This window comes from Patagioenas fasciata, chromosome 1 (genome assembly GCF_037038585.1).
Source record: "Patagioenas fasciata isolate bPatFas1 chromosome 1, bPatFas1.hap1, whole genome shotgun sequence".
Lineage (NCBI taxonomy): Eukaryota > Metazoa > Chordata > Aves > Columbiformes > Columbidae > Patagioenas > Patagioenas fasciata.
Genome location: NC_092520.1, coordinates 188,978,626 through 188,997,712, shown reverse-complemented (window position 1 = coordinate 188,997,712; position 19,087 = coordinate 188,978,626). Strand labels below are relative to the sequence as shown.

The 19,087-nt window shown below is 36.7% G+C and overlaps 1 protein-coding gene across 1 annotated transcript in view; it reads left to right on the top strand.

The window, feature by feature from the left end:
* CTTNBP2 (cortactin binding protein 2) overlaps positions 1–19,087 on the top strand; it is an 89,808-nt gene that overhangs the window by 55,580 nt on the left and 15,141 nt on the right. Inside the window, 10 exon segments of the mRNA XM_065835502.2 lie at positions 2,734–2,884; positions 3,937–4,191; positions 5,902–6,019; positions 8,459–8,734; positions 9,589–9,684; positions 11,309–11,388; positions 12,474–12,560; positions 12,644–12,743; positions 16,018–16,170; positions 16,465–16,652. Of these exon segments, the coding sequence (XP_065691574.2) occupies positions 2,734–2,884; positions 3,937–4,191; positions 5,902–6,019; positions 8,459–8,734; positions 9,589–9,684; positions 11,309–11,388; positions 12,474–12,560; positions 12,644–12,743; positions 16,018–16,170; positions 16,465–16,652 (1,504 nt within the window).

The window sequence follows — 19,087 nt, the reverse complement described above, 5'->3', positions numbered from 1 at the left end:
CTAATAAAAATTAGAAAATTTTTATGCTGAGAACCAGCATACAACATTTCGTCCAGATGGTTGGTTTTTTCCTCCCTTTTCCTCCCTTCAGCAGAGGAGCTGAAGACTGATGTTACGATTCTGTTCTGCAACTTCACTGTGTATCCTAGAATCATAGGAACTAGAACTGAAAGTTGGAGTCAACCACTAGATAAACTCTACTACAGCATCCTCATCCAAATAAAACTGCTTTCCAAATGCAAAAAGTCTTAAACAGCATGACTAAGGATCATTATTACAGACTTTACCTTTGTTTTATGTAACTTGGATTTTGCTTATCTTTCAAGTTTTGATTATTTTAATGTTTCGTTTACTATTTTAAAGGATTTTGCAGTACTATAGTAGAATAGAGGGGTCAGTGTCTTCGAGTGTTGTTAGACTGTGATAAGCCCTGGCCCAACAATGAGAAAGAGGAAGAATGGAGTTCCTGTGCTTCTCATGTTCTTCCATGAATGTGTAAGGATCATCAGAGATTTTTGCCACTTCTTAGAGGACTTCAAGCTTATCAACTAATGTGTGTCTTTTACTGGAAGTCTTAATCCAGAGGTGGCAGATTCCCAGTAGGTTTTTTGACCACAGAAATATGTATCTAGTTAAATGTTTTACATTAAATCTATGAAACTTATATGTGACTTGACAAGACAAACCAAAAATATACTCTTCATATTCTTTCACTAAAAAAAAAAATCTTAGACTTCGTTTAAATAGAAAGCTATTTATTTCTCTGATTTACCCTCAAAACGCTTTGCTGTATATTGGCTGCTGTGTTATGATATTGCAGACTTTAGTGCTTTTTCCCTTAGAGTTACTTACGTAATAAGAAAACCCTAAACACTTTTCTTATTTTCACTTTTTTTAGATACTAAACATGAAACAAATTGTAAAAGTGAGTGTGGAATAATGAGTGGCCCAGAGAAAAATATCAGAGAGACTGTGAATGCTGCATGCAATTTGATTTGTTGATAACTTCAAAGTTCTGGCTCAGAAAAACTCTGCAATAGGCAGAATTTGGGGCAATAGTACGGTCTGTCTCCTTTCAAGTGTTGTGTTACTTAGTCCATGTTACTTGTACTACAGCACTGAGAATCTGGGGTTAATAACAGCACTAAACCACTCTCAATTACACAGTACTTGTATGTGACATTTTCTAGCCAATCCCCTGTGACATGTCAGTTAACCTTACACACAAGACTTCCGTTCCAGCCCTCAATACAGTCAGAAAGAAATTACCATTGTTTGGGACCATTCATTAATTTCACCAGTTCCAGAAGTGCTTGTAGGAGAAAATTTCAAAATCATATCTTATGTGGTCCAAGCCAGGCTGACCTTACCTGACCTTGAGATGGAAAGTCAATGTAGCATTTCCAGAATCATTGAATAAAATGCAAAATAACAGAATGGACTTTTTTAACATAGCAGACTTAGAATTCAATCTGCAGTGGTTTTATGGAAGCATCTGATTATGAGCCCATCTTAAGATGACTTTTGTGACTGTACAGTTAAGATACACATTCAACATTTCATAAGGTAGAACATGACTTTTATTTGTATTTTCTTTGTTCATCTGAGCGTTTTCAGGAAGTGTAGCTAAGTAGTTCATATTAATGTTATCTGTTTAATTCTTTTCTGAAAGAGGTTATTTTACCTTGAACTTGGTTGATTTTCTGACTAAGAACTTAGTAGAAGGAGATACTTTTTTTTTTTTAATGCTTGTGTTTATTTCATTTGTAATTTCATATATGCTTATATCCTTATATATATATACATATAGTTTCAAATATTTTGTCATCCTGTTTGCTATAGTAGGATCCAACCATAGTTATGAATCTATGGCATTGCATTAGTTGCTTTGAAGCTTTATTGTTGACATCCTTCTATTTTTATGGACTAATAAATATTGAGCCAGAGAGATGGGGAGTCATCTTTGTTTAAAGCCCTTGTTTGAACGACAGAGTAAACAGCCTGGAATTAAGATTTTTCTAAAGTCTTGAGAGCTGCTGAAAGGCTGTGTTTGGGAAGGGAAAGGGAGACAACCCTGGCACAAGAATTGGGAAGAAAGCTGGACCCACTGCTACAGGGTTCTGAGAGAGTACACGATCTTGGGTCCAGTGCTGGTCCCCAGTGAGTCTCTCCTCAGCCCTCCACCCCATATTCTCTGCCACCAACGCCCCCCAAGCCACCCTGCTGCAGTTGCCTTCATTCCAGGGTCTGAGTGGTGGGTAGTGCCACAGCTCTTCTGCCTCCCTACCAGTTTAATTTCCTAGGCCAGGGTCCTTTTTACTGCTATCTGAAGCTAGTCCTAGTCCTTTTTGTTTTATTTCTTCATAGAACTATTTTAAGTATCAGTGGTCAGGAAAGCAATGTTACATTTTGCTCAGCTGAAGGTTTTTCTTAAGCAGCTGCCATCAAACTTTTTTTTAGCTTTGTGAAATTAAATGTTTTATAGTCACAGTTTTTAAATGCAGCTACAGTCATTTAAGATTTATGGGTTTAAAGTAACCTGATTTTCTGTCTTTATATCTGTGTGTATGTACAAAATTATATCTTATACTTGTGAATATGTGATGGATAAAGTCACAGGTAGATCTGTATCTATAAAACCAGTACTTACTTAAAAAAATGTAAATGTTCTAAGTTATAAAGAGTTTTTGGATGTCAAATATAAGGATTTTACTACCTTATTGTTTGCTGTAGGTGTGCAGAATTATTAATTATGTATCAGGCTAATATTAACCATGCTGCTGAAAGAGGACAGACACCTTTGTACCTGGCCTGTAAAAATGGAAATAACGATTGTATTAAGCTGTTGTTGGAAGGTGGAGCAGATCGAACATTAAAAACCAGTGTAAGTTGTTATAGTTTGTAAAGGTAAAGTACCTTGTATAGTACTGAAAAACTGCAAAAAGCTAGGAAATATTTACATTAAAATGCTTATTTAAAATTTTCTTTAAAGTTGGTCTAAACGATGTAATTTGGCATTAGTATTTTGTTCTTTTCATCGTACCTTCTGTTTTGGTTTTATTTTTTTAAGCTTGTGGGTCCCTTCCAACTCAGGACATTCTATGATTTTATGACTTATTTTTAATGTGGAGAAGTGGAGATGCGGATTTTGCTTCACCCTTTTACGTTAGAGTGCTTTATTTTTGTCCTTGAAGGGACCCCCACACCCAAATTTTTCAGCCAGTATTGTAAAGTCTCATGTATCACTAATGGGAGAATATGGAAAAAAAATTGTATATGCAGGAGAAGGGTAGGAGGACTGTCTCAAGATTAATGTCTAGTTGTTGCCCATTTCCTGAAGTTTTTCCTAGGATTTTGATGTAAACATGACAATAAACATGGGATGTAGGGTGTCCAGAAACAAGGCAAAAAGAGTATTGGCTTCACAGTACATTCTGCTCCTCTACTACACTGATTTTTTTGATTTATTTATTTTGGACTTGGAAAGTAAATATATCTGACTTGAAATGAGAAAAAGTTATTATGTCAAAGCCATTAAAATATCTGGATTATAAATTGATTAATGCAACATAAGACAAATTATTGATTATTAGAATCATGTTGTTAGTTTGATACATGATATGGAAACAATCTATTAACAGCATGTAAGTCCTGTATCACTCAGACTTTTCTAAAAGTTTTGAAGTCTCTGTCTGTTGGACTGTCCTTGTAGAAAGCTGTAGAATTTTCTTCTGCTGCTACATTTCCTTCCCTCTTTTTTTTCCACCTCAAAACACATACAAGCAACTCTTTTTTGCCAAAGGATTATTTTTTCACTCTTGCTTATGTTTTTCATGTCCAAACAGAGCCTTCCATTCATATTCATTGCTGATATAAGTTCTGCACACATTTTTCTGTGTGTTTGGTGGGAGTGTGCTTTTTGCTTTTCATTTTTAGGATGGCTGGTCACCAGTTCACGCAGCAGTGGATTCTGGTAATGTTGACAGTCTCAAGCTCCTTATGTACTATGGAAAGCCAAACAATGGGAACTCTTTGACTGCTGCAGAGGCTGATGCAGACTACTTTGATTTGGAGAAGAGAGAAGACAACTATAGCAATAGAGTCAAGCCTGTTATTTCTGCAGATCTCATCAACCATGCTGACAAAGAGGGTTGGACTGCTGCCCACATAGCAGCATCAAAAGGCTTTAAGGTCAGTCTGTATGAAGAAGTTACAGTAACCTGATAGCATTTAGGCATGATAAATCTTTCTTTTTTAGTTTCAAAGAACTAAAACTTAGATATCAATCTTTTAACAGAGACAGACAGATACTTGCAGTGGGTAGTTTACCCCAGAAGCTAGGTGTCAAATTGGGTGAATTGTCACATGTAAATGCCTATTTGTTTTGGGAAAACAATAAAAAGAGAAAAAATGATTACGTGAGATTCGAATTTTCAAAGTTAAGGTGAGGTGAATTCCACCCTAAATGCCAATTGCTTGGGTGTCATGTACTTACTATAGATATTAGATGAACATGGTTTCCAGTTACAGTTAGGGATGATTTAACTTTGAACAATTTTTTCCATGGGAGGGAAGGAAAAGAAATTTGAGAATTAAATATGTGCAGTAATACGTTGTTTATTTTGTTATTTTGGGCAGTATTTTAGCTGGCCATTAATAAGTTTTTTGGGGCTCGGATAGCTGATGACATGGAGAATGACCTGGCAGGTCTTACTGATGATAAACAGGAAGATTTCTGGAAATTTAATATTGTTTGAAGATTTTGACATCGGAAACTTTACACTTCTAACACTGATTGTCAAAGACTTTGAAAATCAGCTTGTGATTACATGCCTAATTCAATATCTATCATTATGTTTTCCTTTTCTCCTAATAAATTTACTACAATAAATTCAAAATAGGCACAGATTAAAGATTCATTAAATTACTCTTTTTTTTTTGGACCAGCCCCTGCTTACTCTGCATTTTGCATTACAAACAGAGTCAATATTCCATCACCAGTGTCTGCTAGGCAGGTACAGGCTTATTTCAGTTTCCACTCATCTCAGTTTAAATGCAGCGTAAGGTATTTGGTATAGTCTGCAAATACCTAAATAGTGGGCAATGAGTTACTTTTTTCTGCAGTAATACAATCCTCAGGAACTTGGACACTAGGTTTTGTTTACTGTCTAAAAGAAGCTTTGGCAAATGTTCACTCTGATGGTTCTGACAGTGGAAGTGTTCACATGCACCTTTCATGAATAACTCATGGGTTTGAGTTTCTGGGCATGTTCCAAGTCAACTGTTTAGTAAGTTCTGCACTGAGGGCTGAGGGTATTCTCTTGGGTGACAAAAGAAATATAGAGCTGGCAGTCAGATTCCCAGGTTTGATGCAGAGAATTTACATAAATGTATTTGGTTAAATGTATTTATTGACTTGAGAGATGTTTGGGATGTTAAGAAGCTAAAGCAAGCTTAATAGCCATCTTCAAGTACTGTTAACACTTCAACTTCATTCTCTAATCTTTTATCTATACTGCATGTCATTCGTGACACTGCATGATAGTTGCATATAAAGAATAATGGCACTTGCACCCTTTTCTTTAGAGATTGGTAGGTGCCATTCATTACAGATGCTAGGGCATCCTATCTGGTATTTCATAGGCGACAGAGTCAACAAAACTTGTTATTTTGCTAAGGAAATAAGCCTTACTTCTTTGTTCTCTCTCACTTCTTTCTTCACTCTACTTTCCACTGTCAGCCTCACAGTTCAGTTCTCTGCCTTCTGCTGTCTTTGTCATTCATTGCACTCATATTTGGAGATGCATGTGTAAGAATTTCATTTAGGATCTAACTGCATATTGGTATGACTCTTTAATGCAGCAAATGAACAAGTAAATAATACAGTTCTTACCTTTGCAGAACTGTCTAGAAATCCTTTGTAGCCATGGTGGACTAGAGGCTGAGAGGAAAGATAAGTGTAATCGAACATTGCATGATGTTGCTACTGATGATTGCAAGCATCTCCTAGAAAACTTAAGTAAGTAAATACCATCACCACTACATAAAATTGTTTGTAGTTAGAAGCTTGTGTGACAAAAATGAGAACTATTAAAAGGGTAGTTGTCACTTCTTTGGCACAACAAAATTAGGTTTTCTTAACCTAGCAAGTTTCTATTCTCCAAATTTTGCAAAAGCATATGATAAAATTTGTTGGAGATTATTAAATGACTAATGTCTTTATTTTTAAAACATTTGAAAAGACAGTATATATTGTACACGTGCAAACATCCAAATTCTCTTAAAATTTCTACATTTAATGTTAGTAATTACTTTTTCCAAAGCTATTATCCTAATCTTACATTTTCTTGCAATTCTTGCAGAAAAATTGCTTTGTGGTGGATACCTGTCAAATTTCCTCAGGCTAAGACAATCATCTAGTCACATCTGAATCTCTTTTAAGAGCATAGCTTTATTTGTCACTTGTTTGTTGTTGAGGGGATTGTTTACTTTATTCTTCCAAAAAAGTCTTAGAGACAAGATCAAACAACTTCTTTTTTCCAACGTCAATAACTTTTGTCAGAAGATTGTTCTGCTGAAACCTGTCACCTTCTTCCTTCTCTGTAACTTTTCTCAAAATTCAGTAGAGCAGGATGACCTGTGTATTTCTTGACTTAGAACTTAGTCCATTCACTCACAAGTTCTGTGTTTTCTACTTCTGGGTATGGTCAGAAGTGTCATCTTTGTAGATTTGGATGCTTGGTATTTTTTTCACTTGTTGTGTTGTGGGATGTAGGGCTGTGGGTAGCCAGTGTCTGATTATCAACAAAATAGGGCAGCTTTCTCTGTGCTGCTTTTGATTTTCCTCTTCAGCTATTATAATGTCTAGGTTCTTACCATTTTACTGTAGATGCAGAGGGGAACACAATTCACTTTCTATTGGAAATTCCTATGTGGTCTACTTCTTTATCAGAAGCCAGTTTCTCACGGCTGAACCTGTAGCCTCTTAAATTGATGCCTGTGCTGTTTTCATCAGTCCTAGTACCCTGTTTCTCTGCTCAGGCTTATCGTGAATCCACCTACTTTTATCAGGTGGAAACCTTTGGACTCCATTTCTCCTCTCTTTCATTTGTTAAGCCTGTAGTTAACATGATCATAATTAGCTTCCCCCGCCCCCCCCCCCCAATATCTGGTATGTGGCAGCTTGGAAACATTATTTTTCCATCTGGGTATATGCCTCAACAAGCCAAGACTGCATTTTGGGTAAGCTCTGTTTGCCACCCACTACCTTCCTCACAGTCCAGTGAGGTTTCCACGGTGAGGAATTACATGGGTGTAGGACAGGAGGATGTGCTCCTGGGGCCAGGATTACCAGCTATGCTGTAGGGGTCACATGCACTGAAAGTTAGCCGTAAACTGCACCTCTGTCCTAGGGGCCTGTTTCTTTGTAGAGAACTCTCTGCATTTCTTACAGACATCACTCATTTCCCGGAGGTCCAGCCATCAGAAGGGCAAACCTGTGATGCATTTCTCACATCCCACATCTGAAGAATGCCTTTGGGTCATCTTTTCCCTATGGTAGTCTAGTGGGCTTACATCAGAGCTTTTCTGACATCAAAAAATCTTTGTTAGTTTGTATCAGCTGAAGATTTGGCTTCTGAATTCAAAAGCAATACTAAGATCATGTTACAAGATTTCATAATAAGTTAATATATTTTTTTTTCCTGCGGTGCATTTATTTTTAATTTGAGGGGTGATTTCTGAAAGGTGTTGTTTTGGCATTAAAGTTAGAAGATAGTTTCTTTTTCAGTTTTAGTCATCTAAATGATCCATCTACACTGCGGCTGCCTCTCTGGAGTTGTATTCCATTTTTCAAAGAGCAAGATTTAAAATACCTTCATTAAATTAATTTTGTTTCTAGAATGTGCATGTTAAATTTCCTGCTTTCTTTTTTTAATATCTTGTCAATCTGTTCTATCGCAAATCAAATACACACTTTCAAGTGAACTTTCTATCTTAGCTTTTTATTTAAAAGACATTTGGCTCAGCTGTGTGTTCCACTTGTGCACTAGTGCCAGAAAATTCCTTTCTGTATTGATAATAAAAGTATACACAACCACAATAAGCTGAAATGTTAAGACACTACCTACAGTCTGTCTTAATTTGTAAGAAATTAGTCTGTAAAGAGGAAGTAAAAGATTAAATAAGTTTTGTCTTGCTTCCTGTTATCTAAGCATAATAATACTGATTTTTTTTATAATGTAATAAAAAAAGATAGATGCCTTGATATTTATTTTTTATCACTGCCCTGATTTTGTGATAGTGATCTGTGCTGCTCTTTAACATTCGTTTTTCTGTAGCAGGAGTTATTTTGCAGATTTCCTTTGCAATATTAGGCGACATTGGTCTTTAATAATAGGATTTTTTTATTTGAGTTTTACCATTTTTTTTTCATTTTTGGTTTTCTGTTTTTCAACAGATGCTCTTAATGTACCTGTAAGGATTTCAGTCAGTGGTATTGAACCAGCCCATTGCAGTACTGAGGAATTTGATACAGAAAACACAATATGTGCTTTAAATATCCGCAAACAGACATCATGGGATGATTTTTCAAAAGCAGTGAGTCAGGCAGTGACAAACCATTTCCAAGCAATCGCTTCTGATGGATGGAGGAGCCTAGAAGACCTGTCATTTAATAGTGCTGCAGAATCCAACATTGGCCTCAGTGCAAGCAGTATATTATCTGTCAAACTAGGTATCAATATGGGTGTAATAAGAAAAGCAAAAATTGAGGATTTTCTTGCATTTGTGAAATCTTGTGAGACAAAAGTATGTTTAGATTCCTGGTTCTTTCAAAACTGAGACTAGGAGGCACCAGTACTACCTATGAAACTTTGAACGGTACTGGCAAGAAAGCATTCTTTAATTTTAGCTGTGTGTATGGTACAATTCAGTAAGCACTTAAAGATGACCTCAAGGACCATGAGGTCCTATGTTAATTAGTCCTTTACTTGATTTAGTACTCCAGAGGAGGGATGTGTGTTACAGGTGAAATGAAATAAGTCAAAGCAAAGACCACACTATGTCTTTGCAGTACATCCAGAATGTACAGTAAATCCAGACTGTAAATCATGAGCACTACTTCTGTTTTATGTAACTTCACTTACCAAGGTAAAACAGAAAAAACTTTGAAAAGGTGAGAAATTAGCCAAAATCTGGTAGTAGTAGTAGTAACAGTTGCATAGGATACTGATAATATACTGAAGACGTGCTGCATCTTAAATCCCCTTTTCCCCTCCACCTGCCCATCACCCCCAAAACACCCTATTCACATTAGACTTGGCAAATTATCTTGTTTTGCTTTATTTTATGTGTAAAGATGTAAAGACAGGCTAGCCATTAAACTTATGTATTAATTGGCAGAAAGCGTTCGTATCTTCTGTCAAATAATAGCAAATAATAGTATGATTTAGTACATGGGACTGGTTTGTTTTTCAGATTTGTCAGTGTATGCACATAATCTTTGAAAATAAATGAATATGCTTGAGCATAGGACACTTGAATAGATACAGGGAATATCTCTCTCTTTTATTTTTTCCTTTTTAACAGGAAACATTCCGTGGTCAACAGGTCAGAATTTTCCCCAGCCACCATGGGACTTTTTGAAGAAGAACAGAGCTGAGCATATCACAGTGTTTTTGTTTGGTAACTTTCATTTTACAATTTTCAATCTTGAATGTTAAGACACTCCATATGAAACACATAATTTGAGAGTAATTTGCTACTGGTTTTGTTCTTCAGTATTGCTTGATCCTCAGAAATACTCTATCAAATTAATCACAGAATCATAGAATACCAGGTTGGAAGGGACCTCAAGGATCATCTGGTCCAACCTTTCTTGGCAAAAGCACGGTCCAGACAGGATGGCCCAGCACCCTGTCCAGCTGAATCTTAAAGTGTCCAATGTTGAGGAATCCACCACTTCCAATGGCTGACTTTTTTCACTGCAGAAAATTTCCCTCTTGTGTCCGGTTGGATTCTACCCAGTAGTAACTTGTACCCGTTACCCCTCCTCTTTTGCATGTGACTCGTTCTAAAATGGGAGTTTCCATCTTTTTTGTAGCCACCCTTTAAATACTGGAGCATGGTGATAAGGTCTCCCCTAAGCCTTCTTGTCTCAAGGCTGAAGAAACCCAGTTCTCTCAGCCTTTCCTCATATGGCAGCTTCTCAGTCTGTTGATCATCTTTGTGGCCCTTCTCTGGACCCTCTCCAGCCTGTTCATACCTTTTTTGCATAATGGGGACCAAAACTGAAACTAGTATTCCAGGTGTGGCCCCAGCTGGGCAGATCCCAGCCTGTGCTGGACTCCTGGATTATGTTTTCCCAGATGCAAGACCTTACATTTGTCTTTGTTGACAAGGTTCATAAGGTTCTTGTTAGCCCACTCTTCCAGCCTATCCAGGTCTTCCTGGTGGGTGGACCTCCCTTCTGAAGTGTCCACCTTCCCCAGTCAGTTTGGTGTCACCAGCAAACTTCATCAGGGTACACTCGATCCCCTCATCCAGATCGCTCACAAAGATGTTAAACAGTGTTGGGCCAAATAGCAATCCCTGGGAGCCTCCACTCGTGCCAGTTTTAAAAGGAGCCATTTACCACCACCCTCTGGGTATGGCCTGTCAGCCAGTTCCCCACCCACTGCAGAGACCACTTCTCTGGACCGCAGCTCATCAGTTTCCCCAGGAGGAGGCTGTGGGAAACCATATCGAAAGCCTTGGAGAAATCCAGGTAGACAATGTCCTCCTCCTGCCCCACATCAACTAAACGGGTTACTTTACTGTAGAAGGTGATCAATTTTGTCAAGCACGACTTGCCCCTGGTGAATCCATGTTGACTTTTCCCAATCATGTGCTTCATTTAACCTGTGACAGCCACCAGGACAGTTCATTCCATGACTTTCCCAAGAACTTTAGTAAAACTGATGGGTATATCCAGTTTCCTGGATCCTCCCTTAACACCTTCTTAATTAATTGTTTAACTAGAATAGATTTTAAAAGGTCTGCTACGTTTAGAAACTATGCTGGCACATAAAAGCCCTATTATTAATACCTTTTTCACTTATCTAGTAGCATCCATTTTACTTATGTCATGGATACCCATTAATCTATGTTGCTAGATAGATGTGTTTCTTTTCTTCACCATTTTGATTTGTATAGCCTGTAATTTTTGGAGATCACTGTAGAACACTGCATGAAAAACATGGGTATCCATCATACATGCTTATAAGCAGAAGAGATTTAGAAAAGTTATTTGTGTATCTCTTTTTTAAAGGACCTCAAGAAGGCTGCCTAAACAGTGTGACTTATGCATCTATGATCCATCTGCAGACTCTTCAGAATTACCTCCGCCTGGTGAGTACTAAGCTGGCTTCTCTCTGCATTTATACATGAAAATACTTCTGTAATAGTGTTGACTGAAAAATATTTATCTTTGACTCTGTGGAAGAAGGTCAAGAATTCCAAAAAACTGAAATGGGATGAAAGCTATTACTCTCAAATAAAGTTCCCCCTAAGTCTTACCTCAATAAGTTCAGTCACCTGAGGGCATTAACTTTCTTCTTTAAATAGTTGCCATCTGAGTAACTGAAGTGCTTAAGAAAATGTTTTAAAAGCTCTAGATCTTACTTCTTCCCAAAGTTATTTCATTCTGCTTTTTGAGGGGAAAGTAAATTAGAATAACATTCATGTAAACAGTTATTTGAGACTTGAATTCTATTCTTAGCTTATATACATAATCTCCTGTAGCTCTCACAATTTATTTAATACCTCAAAATATAAGGATAATTGGCTAATATGACTTAATTTTCATGGATCATTTGTTTTAACATTGCTAATCAGATCAGAATTAATTTAAAATTCACACAGTTTCTGCTGTGTCCTTGGATAGTACTTTATGTTGTTAGAAGAACAGTTCTTATGCCATAGGTTTCTGTTGTATTCAACAAAATCGCACAGTGATCTGAGTGTACTCCCTTACTGACTTTTTAGAGATTAAGCAATTTTACAGATGAAATAATTTTTATTCTGCCATATTGATAAATTATCCCATTTCAACTACAAAGAAAGTCTTTAGTCTAAGTCCTTAAGTTAACAGTGACTTAAACTATGCTTTGATGATTTTAACATCATTCTGGTTTATCTATTTTAATTCAAAATCAAGAAAAGATTTATGACTCTTGAATTCATCCTTCCTACATGAATTTTTCAACTTTTAATGATTTTTATAATGGCAAAACACCTTTTGAGGTAGTTTTACGAATTAGAATATAGATTTATCACTATATTTCCAAGATGTCAAATGCAAATATTGCATATTTTGAAACTAATATACTAAGGATTATCAGCTTATTATTGTCTGTTAGGCGCCAATTGTCTCATCTAGGGGAAAAAAATCCAAGTCTGTGAACTGTCATGAATAATTTATTGTCTCTCTGTAGGTTGAACAATACCGTAATGTCATTTTCCATGGTCCAGAAGGAAGTTTGCAAGACTACATAGCGTATCAGATAGCAGCCTGCCTGAAGGTATTAACACAAACATATAGAGTAATTTAGTTCATAAAATAGAGTTTGCACTATTTCACCAAATCTATAAATTTTCAACACAGCAAAAGCAAGTGACTGCAGGATCCTCATGTGAAATCATTAAAGTTGAAGTGGATGCTGGTTTCTCCAAGGAGCAGCTTGCAGAACTGTTCATCAGTAGTGGTAAGATTATTTCAGCAGGACTGATTTTGGTAATTTGTAGGAAAAAATTTAATAATAAGAGGTAAAGAAATAAATTAAAACATTTTGCATAGTGGGTGGCATGTTTGAACAGAACCCATAGTTTTCCAGATGCTTGAAGAATAATGAAAAGAGTCTAAAATGAGGTAGAACTAAGTGTAACAGTCCAATAGGGAGCTCTGTCAAAAGTTTGTTCTATATGAGTAAAATTAATAGTTCTTAATATTTTTTCTCTCTCATTCCTTTTTTCCTTTGTTTGTGAGCCTTTAAAAGCTGATTGCTATGGTTCAGATCTACTGAATCAGAATGGAAGTCTGTTGTTGCGTTATTGTAACTGTTCTAATATTTGTGTTTTTTTTTTTTAAAAAAAAGAAGGTATGAAAAGGGAAGCTATAATTATTACCTTCCTGGGAAAAAAGGAGCAGTGAAAGAATTCTTTAGAAGTCAGACCACTTTTATGCTCACCTATCTGTGAATCTCAGCCAAATTTTGTCACCCAAGTAGACAGATATTAGTGTGTGCATTCTGACCTATTACTGCAGGACAACATTGAATTTCTGTTAAAATTAACAGTTTTCATGTATGTGAATAGTTACATGTAGATTAAAGACCTGTTGCTTGGGTGCTCCACAGTGAAGTATTCTCAGAGTGGTCAGAGGTCAGTACCTGTGTAAATTCACAATGAATAATTGGTAAGACTGAAAAAAGGAAAGTAGCCAAAGATGAATGACCATGAAAATGGGCAAATTACATATGGAAGCAGAACAATGGGAGCGCATAGGTCAGTCAGAAATAGGAATGAAAATGTGAAAAAAGAACGAATAGAATAGTGCTAAAAGTGAAGGTAAAAGCATTGTTTTGTGTGGAGGGCCTTTTCATGGGCAGGTTGCACTGCATTTTGTCTGTACTCCTGCGTTCTAACTGATTTATTTTCTTTTCCTATAGAATTAACTATACAGTCTTAATATAGTATATAATATGAATATATAAAATAATATAGCAATAGTATATAATGTATCTCATATCACACATACTGTAATAGAAGAGCCTGAAGAGTGAGATGATGCTTCTTTTTCTTTGGTACTGTTCAAATTAATTTTGGCTCAAATACAGTTTTACTGTCTGCAAGTAGTTCTTGGGTCTTTAGCTGCCTTCACCCCTTTGCAGCTTTCTACTATTTTTTCCCAGTTCTATTTTATGATTGTTTAATTATTCATGGGTTCTGCTGGGGTTTTTTTGACAAAAGCTAGCAATACAGTTTGAATCTAACCTTGGTAACACATGTCATTTTCATCCAAAAATACTGGGCTTTTTATTATTATGGCTGATGGATGTTAACTTTACCTCTCACTCAATGTGGTCATTCACATTAAAAAGAAACATGATAAATCTCATTGCTGTTTGGAATAACCTTGTATTTGAGGAGCTATGATTTTCACATTTCACCTTCTGTATTGAAAGAGGTTTGAGCTTTAGGCATTTGAAATTGTTCCGGTTTCAGTTGTACCAATGCAACACTTCTGGCTGTATCTTCATGTGCTACCACCATGAAGCTTTGAGACCATCAGCCCATCTACCTTCTTCGTTCCCAGTATGGGCAGACCAGAAATACCAAGAGGAATTTCAATTTCATAAGCAGTTGTTTTATGCAAACAAACTCAAATTAGTAACTTTCTAATAGAAAAACTACAATTCAGTGAATGAGACTGAATGCTGTCTTCTACCTGCTGTGCCTGTGCAGTGTGGGCCTGTCCTTTGCATGTGCTTTCATCCTGCAGCTTTCATGAGCATTCTTGCTTGCAACAAACTCTGCGCAGTCCCCTCTGACTACATTTGTGCTCGTGAACAAAAGCAGAGCCGTCCCATGGGCTCGTCCAACAGTGTTCAGGGCTCATTCTGATCGTTGGCATGCTTCCTGGGGTAACTTCAGCCTGTGTCCCTTTTTCCTCTCAGGAAATCTTGGTCACAGTTTTGAGGACAGCTTGTGCCAGGGATTCTTCCCTCATGTCATTCTGAGTGCCAGCACATTGCTGGGAGAGAAGAAGAGGCCATTTAGTCAGAAGTCAGCTGGACTTTGGTGTTTCACCTGCAGGGGATAAAACCATTCGTAGTCTGATTTGTTGACTAGCCAATGTCCCTTAGAAAAGCTGCTTCTGGATTCTTTACTCTTTGTCAGCAGCATACTTTTATTAATAGTCTGTGTTTGCATGCAGCCTTTCATTTTTCTGCCTGCTTCTTGCTCCATTGTTCTACTACATCTCCTCTCTTAGGAGAGCACTGTCCTCCTCTCTCCAAATGGTTCCACCAGACACAGAGGAGGTACCTGTCCTCCCTGCCATCCAGCTATATCCTCTTCATAAAACAGGGCAGTAATATTCAGGAAATTGCAGATAAATAGCAGTCATCAGCTACAGTCAGTCTCTAAGTTTTGCCCTATTGCTCGCCATTTTCCTTGATGACCATCTTTAGTACCACCTTCAAGAAGTTCTGAAACAATGCAAGGCACAACATGCTCAAGACAAGTGTTTTGTTTAATATTTGTATTACAAAAGCATTCACCTGGGACGTAGTGTTACAGGAACACTTCCCAAAGCTATCTCTCTTTTAGGCAACAAGATGTTAAAAATCAAGAAAAAATAAAGGAAAATATCTGAAATGTGAAAAAATGAGACATCTTTATATTTGGTTTTAATGCCTGTTAGGTTCAGGTGCTGATTTTTGTGCCTCGAACTAGCTCTGATTATTCGGGTGATTCTGAGAGATATTGAAGGAAGTTCTGAACAGAGGATAGTAGCAAGCAAATAGACAAGCTCACAGAATGATTAAGTTTCTTATAAACATGGAATGCTCTGAATTATTTTACTACATGGTATAAAGAGTACATGTTAAAAGTTTAAGATGTATTATAGCAGATGAAAGAAATGTTTCTGGAGATCTTTGCTATCTTTTCTGTTGTATTTATTTTCAATGTGCTTAAATCCTTCCTATCTATGAAGATCCCGTTATAGCCATTCCAGGAATTAATTGTAATAATAACTTTCTATGTTTGTCCTTATTGTAGAGGATGATATTTTTTCTATTGTTTGATTTTATGCTTCCAGTTTTGAACAAGTTTACAGAAGCAGACTATATAATAAGTTAAAAGGCAAAAAAATAACAAAAAATATCCTTTGTTGCATTAGTAGAAGTAAAAGCTGTATACATAAATAAACGTCAATTTTCGTAAGTAGACATTAATGGGATTTTTATATTTCAGCTTGTCTGATCCCAGTTAAACAGCCTCCTGTAAGCAAGACAACCATTGTGATTTTAGAAAATCTGGAGAGAGCTTCTTTATCTGAACTGCTAGGAGATTTTCTGGCACCTCTTGAGAATCGGAGTTCGGAAAATCCTTGCACTATTCAGAGAGGTATTTAAAGAATGCGGGATAGATGTTTTTGCTACAGTACAGTTATATTATGATACATGATGAATGGGGAACTTAGAAGAGAAAAGCATAATTTGTCAGTTTTTATATTTTAATGCAAGTAGTTTTTCTTAACCAAATATAGCATCTTTTAAAGCTGGTTTAAATGGGGTGAGTTGTTTGGGTTTTGTGTTAGGTTTTTTTTTCTTTCCAATTATGTCACTGCTTCTTGCTTTTATATGAAATCATGTCAAAGCTTTGAGTATTTCAGTAAAATTCTTTATGGTTCATTTTTAGCAAGTGGAGTTTCTGGTGCCTTTTACTTCCATGAGAACTGCTTTTTATTGGGGACAATCGCCAAGTGTCATCTTCATGGCTCTGATCTGCTGGTTCAGCAGCATTTCCGTTGGGTTCAGCTTAGGTGGGATGGAGAGCCAATGCACAGCTTGCTTCAGAAGTTTTTAAGAAGAAAAGTTATAAACAAGGTAAGAATTTGAATTGGCTTCAGCAAATTTGTTCATTACTGGGTCCATGAAATATGTACAATGGTAATGTCAAAATTTGAGCAGATAACTAAGTTGTTTCAAGAAAAAAACATTCATTTCTAGGAAGATACAAGCTGTGTATCTATAGGTGTTGTACTTGACCTCGTATAGGAAGGTGCATTGTCATGGCTGATTAGCATAAACACACAGGTTGGCTGCAAATAATGGTACTGTGGATATTTGCTTATCCATGGTATGAAAACATCCTTCGATAATTTTTTTTTCATCTTTCACGTAAGTATATTAGTAAAAACCTGTTCAGCAAATGTAAATTCCTTTTCTTGAGGAATTTATTCTATACATCTAAAATAAGATAGTTTTATGACCTGTGTGTGTTGTCTTAAGTTTTAAGCAGCAAAAAGACTATTCATGATTTTCAAATCAAAGAGGAAAGAGGAGTGAAAACGTATCAGTAGGGAAGCTGTTTTGAGCCAACAGGCCTGCTGAAGCTGGAGCAAAAGTCCGAAAGAGAAAAAAGATGGGAAGTCTGGTTTAACATGAATAATAAGTGAAGGATGGGAAATTAAAAGAAAGATGTGGGCAAAAGCAGAATTGTGGAATTTTGAAAGTTATTTGGAAGAAAACCACTCCAGTGTGACAGCAACTATTGCAGACAGTCACGCAGTGTTTGACGTTGGGAGGCGGAGTTCAATCAAGACAGCTGCAAAGGAAAATAATCTTGGCAGCAGAGTTCTGAACAGCCTTAAAAAGGGAGATTGTTCTATGAACAGGAAAAAATTCTCAGTAGTAAGGAGTCCTGGTCTGGGACAACAGAGCTACTGTCAATTCTGAGTGTTCAGCTGGATGTATCTTGGTTGTCCTTGGGGACATCATCTCCTGTATCCTGTGCCACAGTTCTCATCTATAAAAGCTTACTGATTCAAAGAGATCCTAAAGAGGAAATCTGTGGTGACTGAACATTTCAGTTATGATAATGAGGAAATTTAGAAACACTCCTAGGTATTCCTTAATAGCAAGAACAGGAATACAGAATATTAAAAAAAAAAAATCATGTGAAATGTATCAATGAAACTTTTCATAGATTACATTTCTTAGATTACTTTTTTCACATAGACATACTTTTTTTTTCACTTTAGACATACTTTTTTCTGTGTGAAACGTTTTTTCCCCTTGTGCTTTAAATGTTTGGGTCCCTACAGACATAGTAAGCTGGAACCATTATGAATGGTTGTCTGGCTGAGGGTATGAATGGTTTCCAGAATCCTTGCAAAGGACAGGGAGGGCAGCAGTTGTCTGTAGGCAAGGAGGTGGGTTGTCTTGCAGATACGCTACAGTGCTAGAAAGGAGGTATAGGCCAGAGAACAGTGCAATAGAAGTATGTTGCAAAATTCTCCTCCATCCTCATAAGGAGAAAGATTGTATTCTCAAGCCAGGAGAATATCTAGCGATCTAAGCCCCTTTATAAAAGGACAGAAATACTTTGATCATAGATCATTCAAGATCAAAGGGAAGGACTGTCTTCAGTTCAGCACAAGGCCAAGAAACACAGCAATGCAGACAGTTGCAGAACCAGTGGTATTCTGGCTTGTTCACAGAGAAAAGCTGGATCAAACTTATTCTGCCGAACTGCTTTGGCTACCAGAACTTGCAGCACCATATAACAGGTGTTATTTTCAGGCTGTTTTCTTCAGGCTTAAAAGCAATCTTTAGTCTTATGGGTTAGAGTTTAACAATGCAATAGCTTCCTACCTCTGATTGAAGTTGAACAGAATTTGGGTAGTAATCTCATCAGTTTATTTTCTCTAAAGCATATATGCAGATGGTGGCTATTTGGAGCAAAAGGCCATGTGTCTTCCTGTATCTTCCCTAATTAAATAGTGAATAAAAATGCCTAGTGTGCTAGTACATTTTTTTAAAAATACATGCATGTGCCATATGCAAACTCAAATGCCAGTTGGTGTGGGGCTTAAAATAGTAATTACAAAGTTAAAAGTAGAAGGAGGATTAATCTATTATAAAAATCTAAGGAAAAATTATAGCACATTTACTATTTGAACAATAGTCTCTTTCAAAGATCCTTGTTCTGTATTTTGATACCTTGTTTGTGCCTTACCATTAATGTTTTAAGATTAAAAACATGGGAACAGTTTAAATGGTTTCTACATTAACTTTATATGGTTTACCTGTAGACTCCACCAAGTAGCTCTGGCTTCAGTGCTGGCAAATACTATCCCTAGTGCATCTTTTAATGCTTTCTTTAATTCACACTGTTCCAGAGGATAATCCTAGGATTAGGATGATGAAGACTGTAATTTGGAGTCAGAGGAGACAGAAGATTTTTCTGGCACCAAACATGTTGTTAAAGGCAAATTGTAAGTCTTAGAGGAAGACATCTTTCCTTCATTGCTACTAAA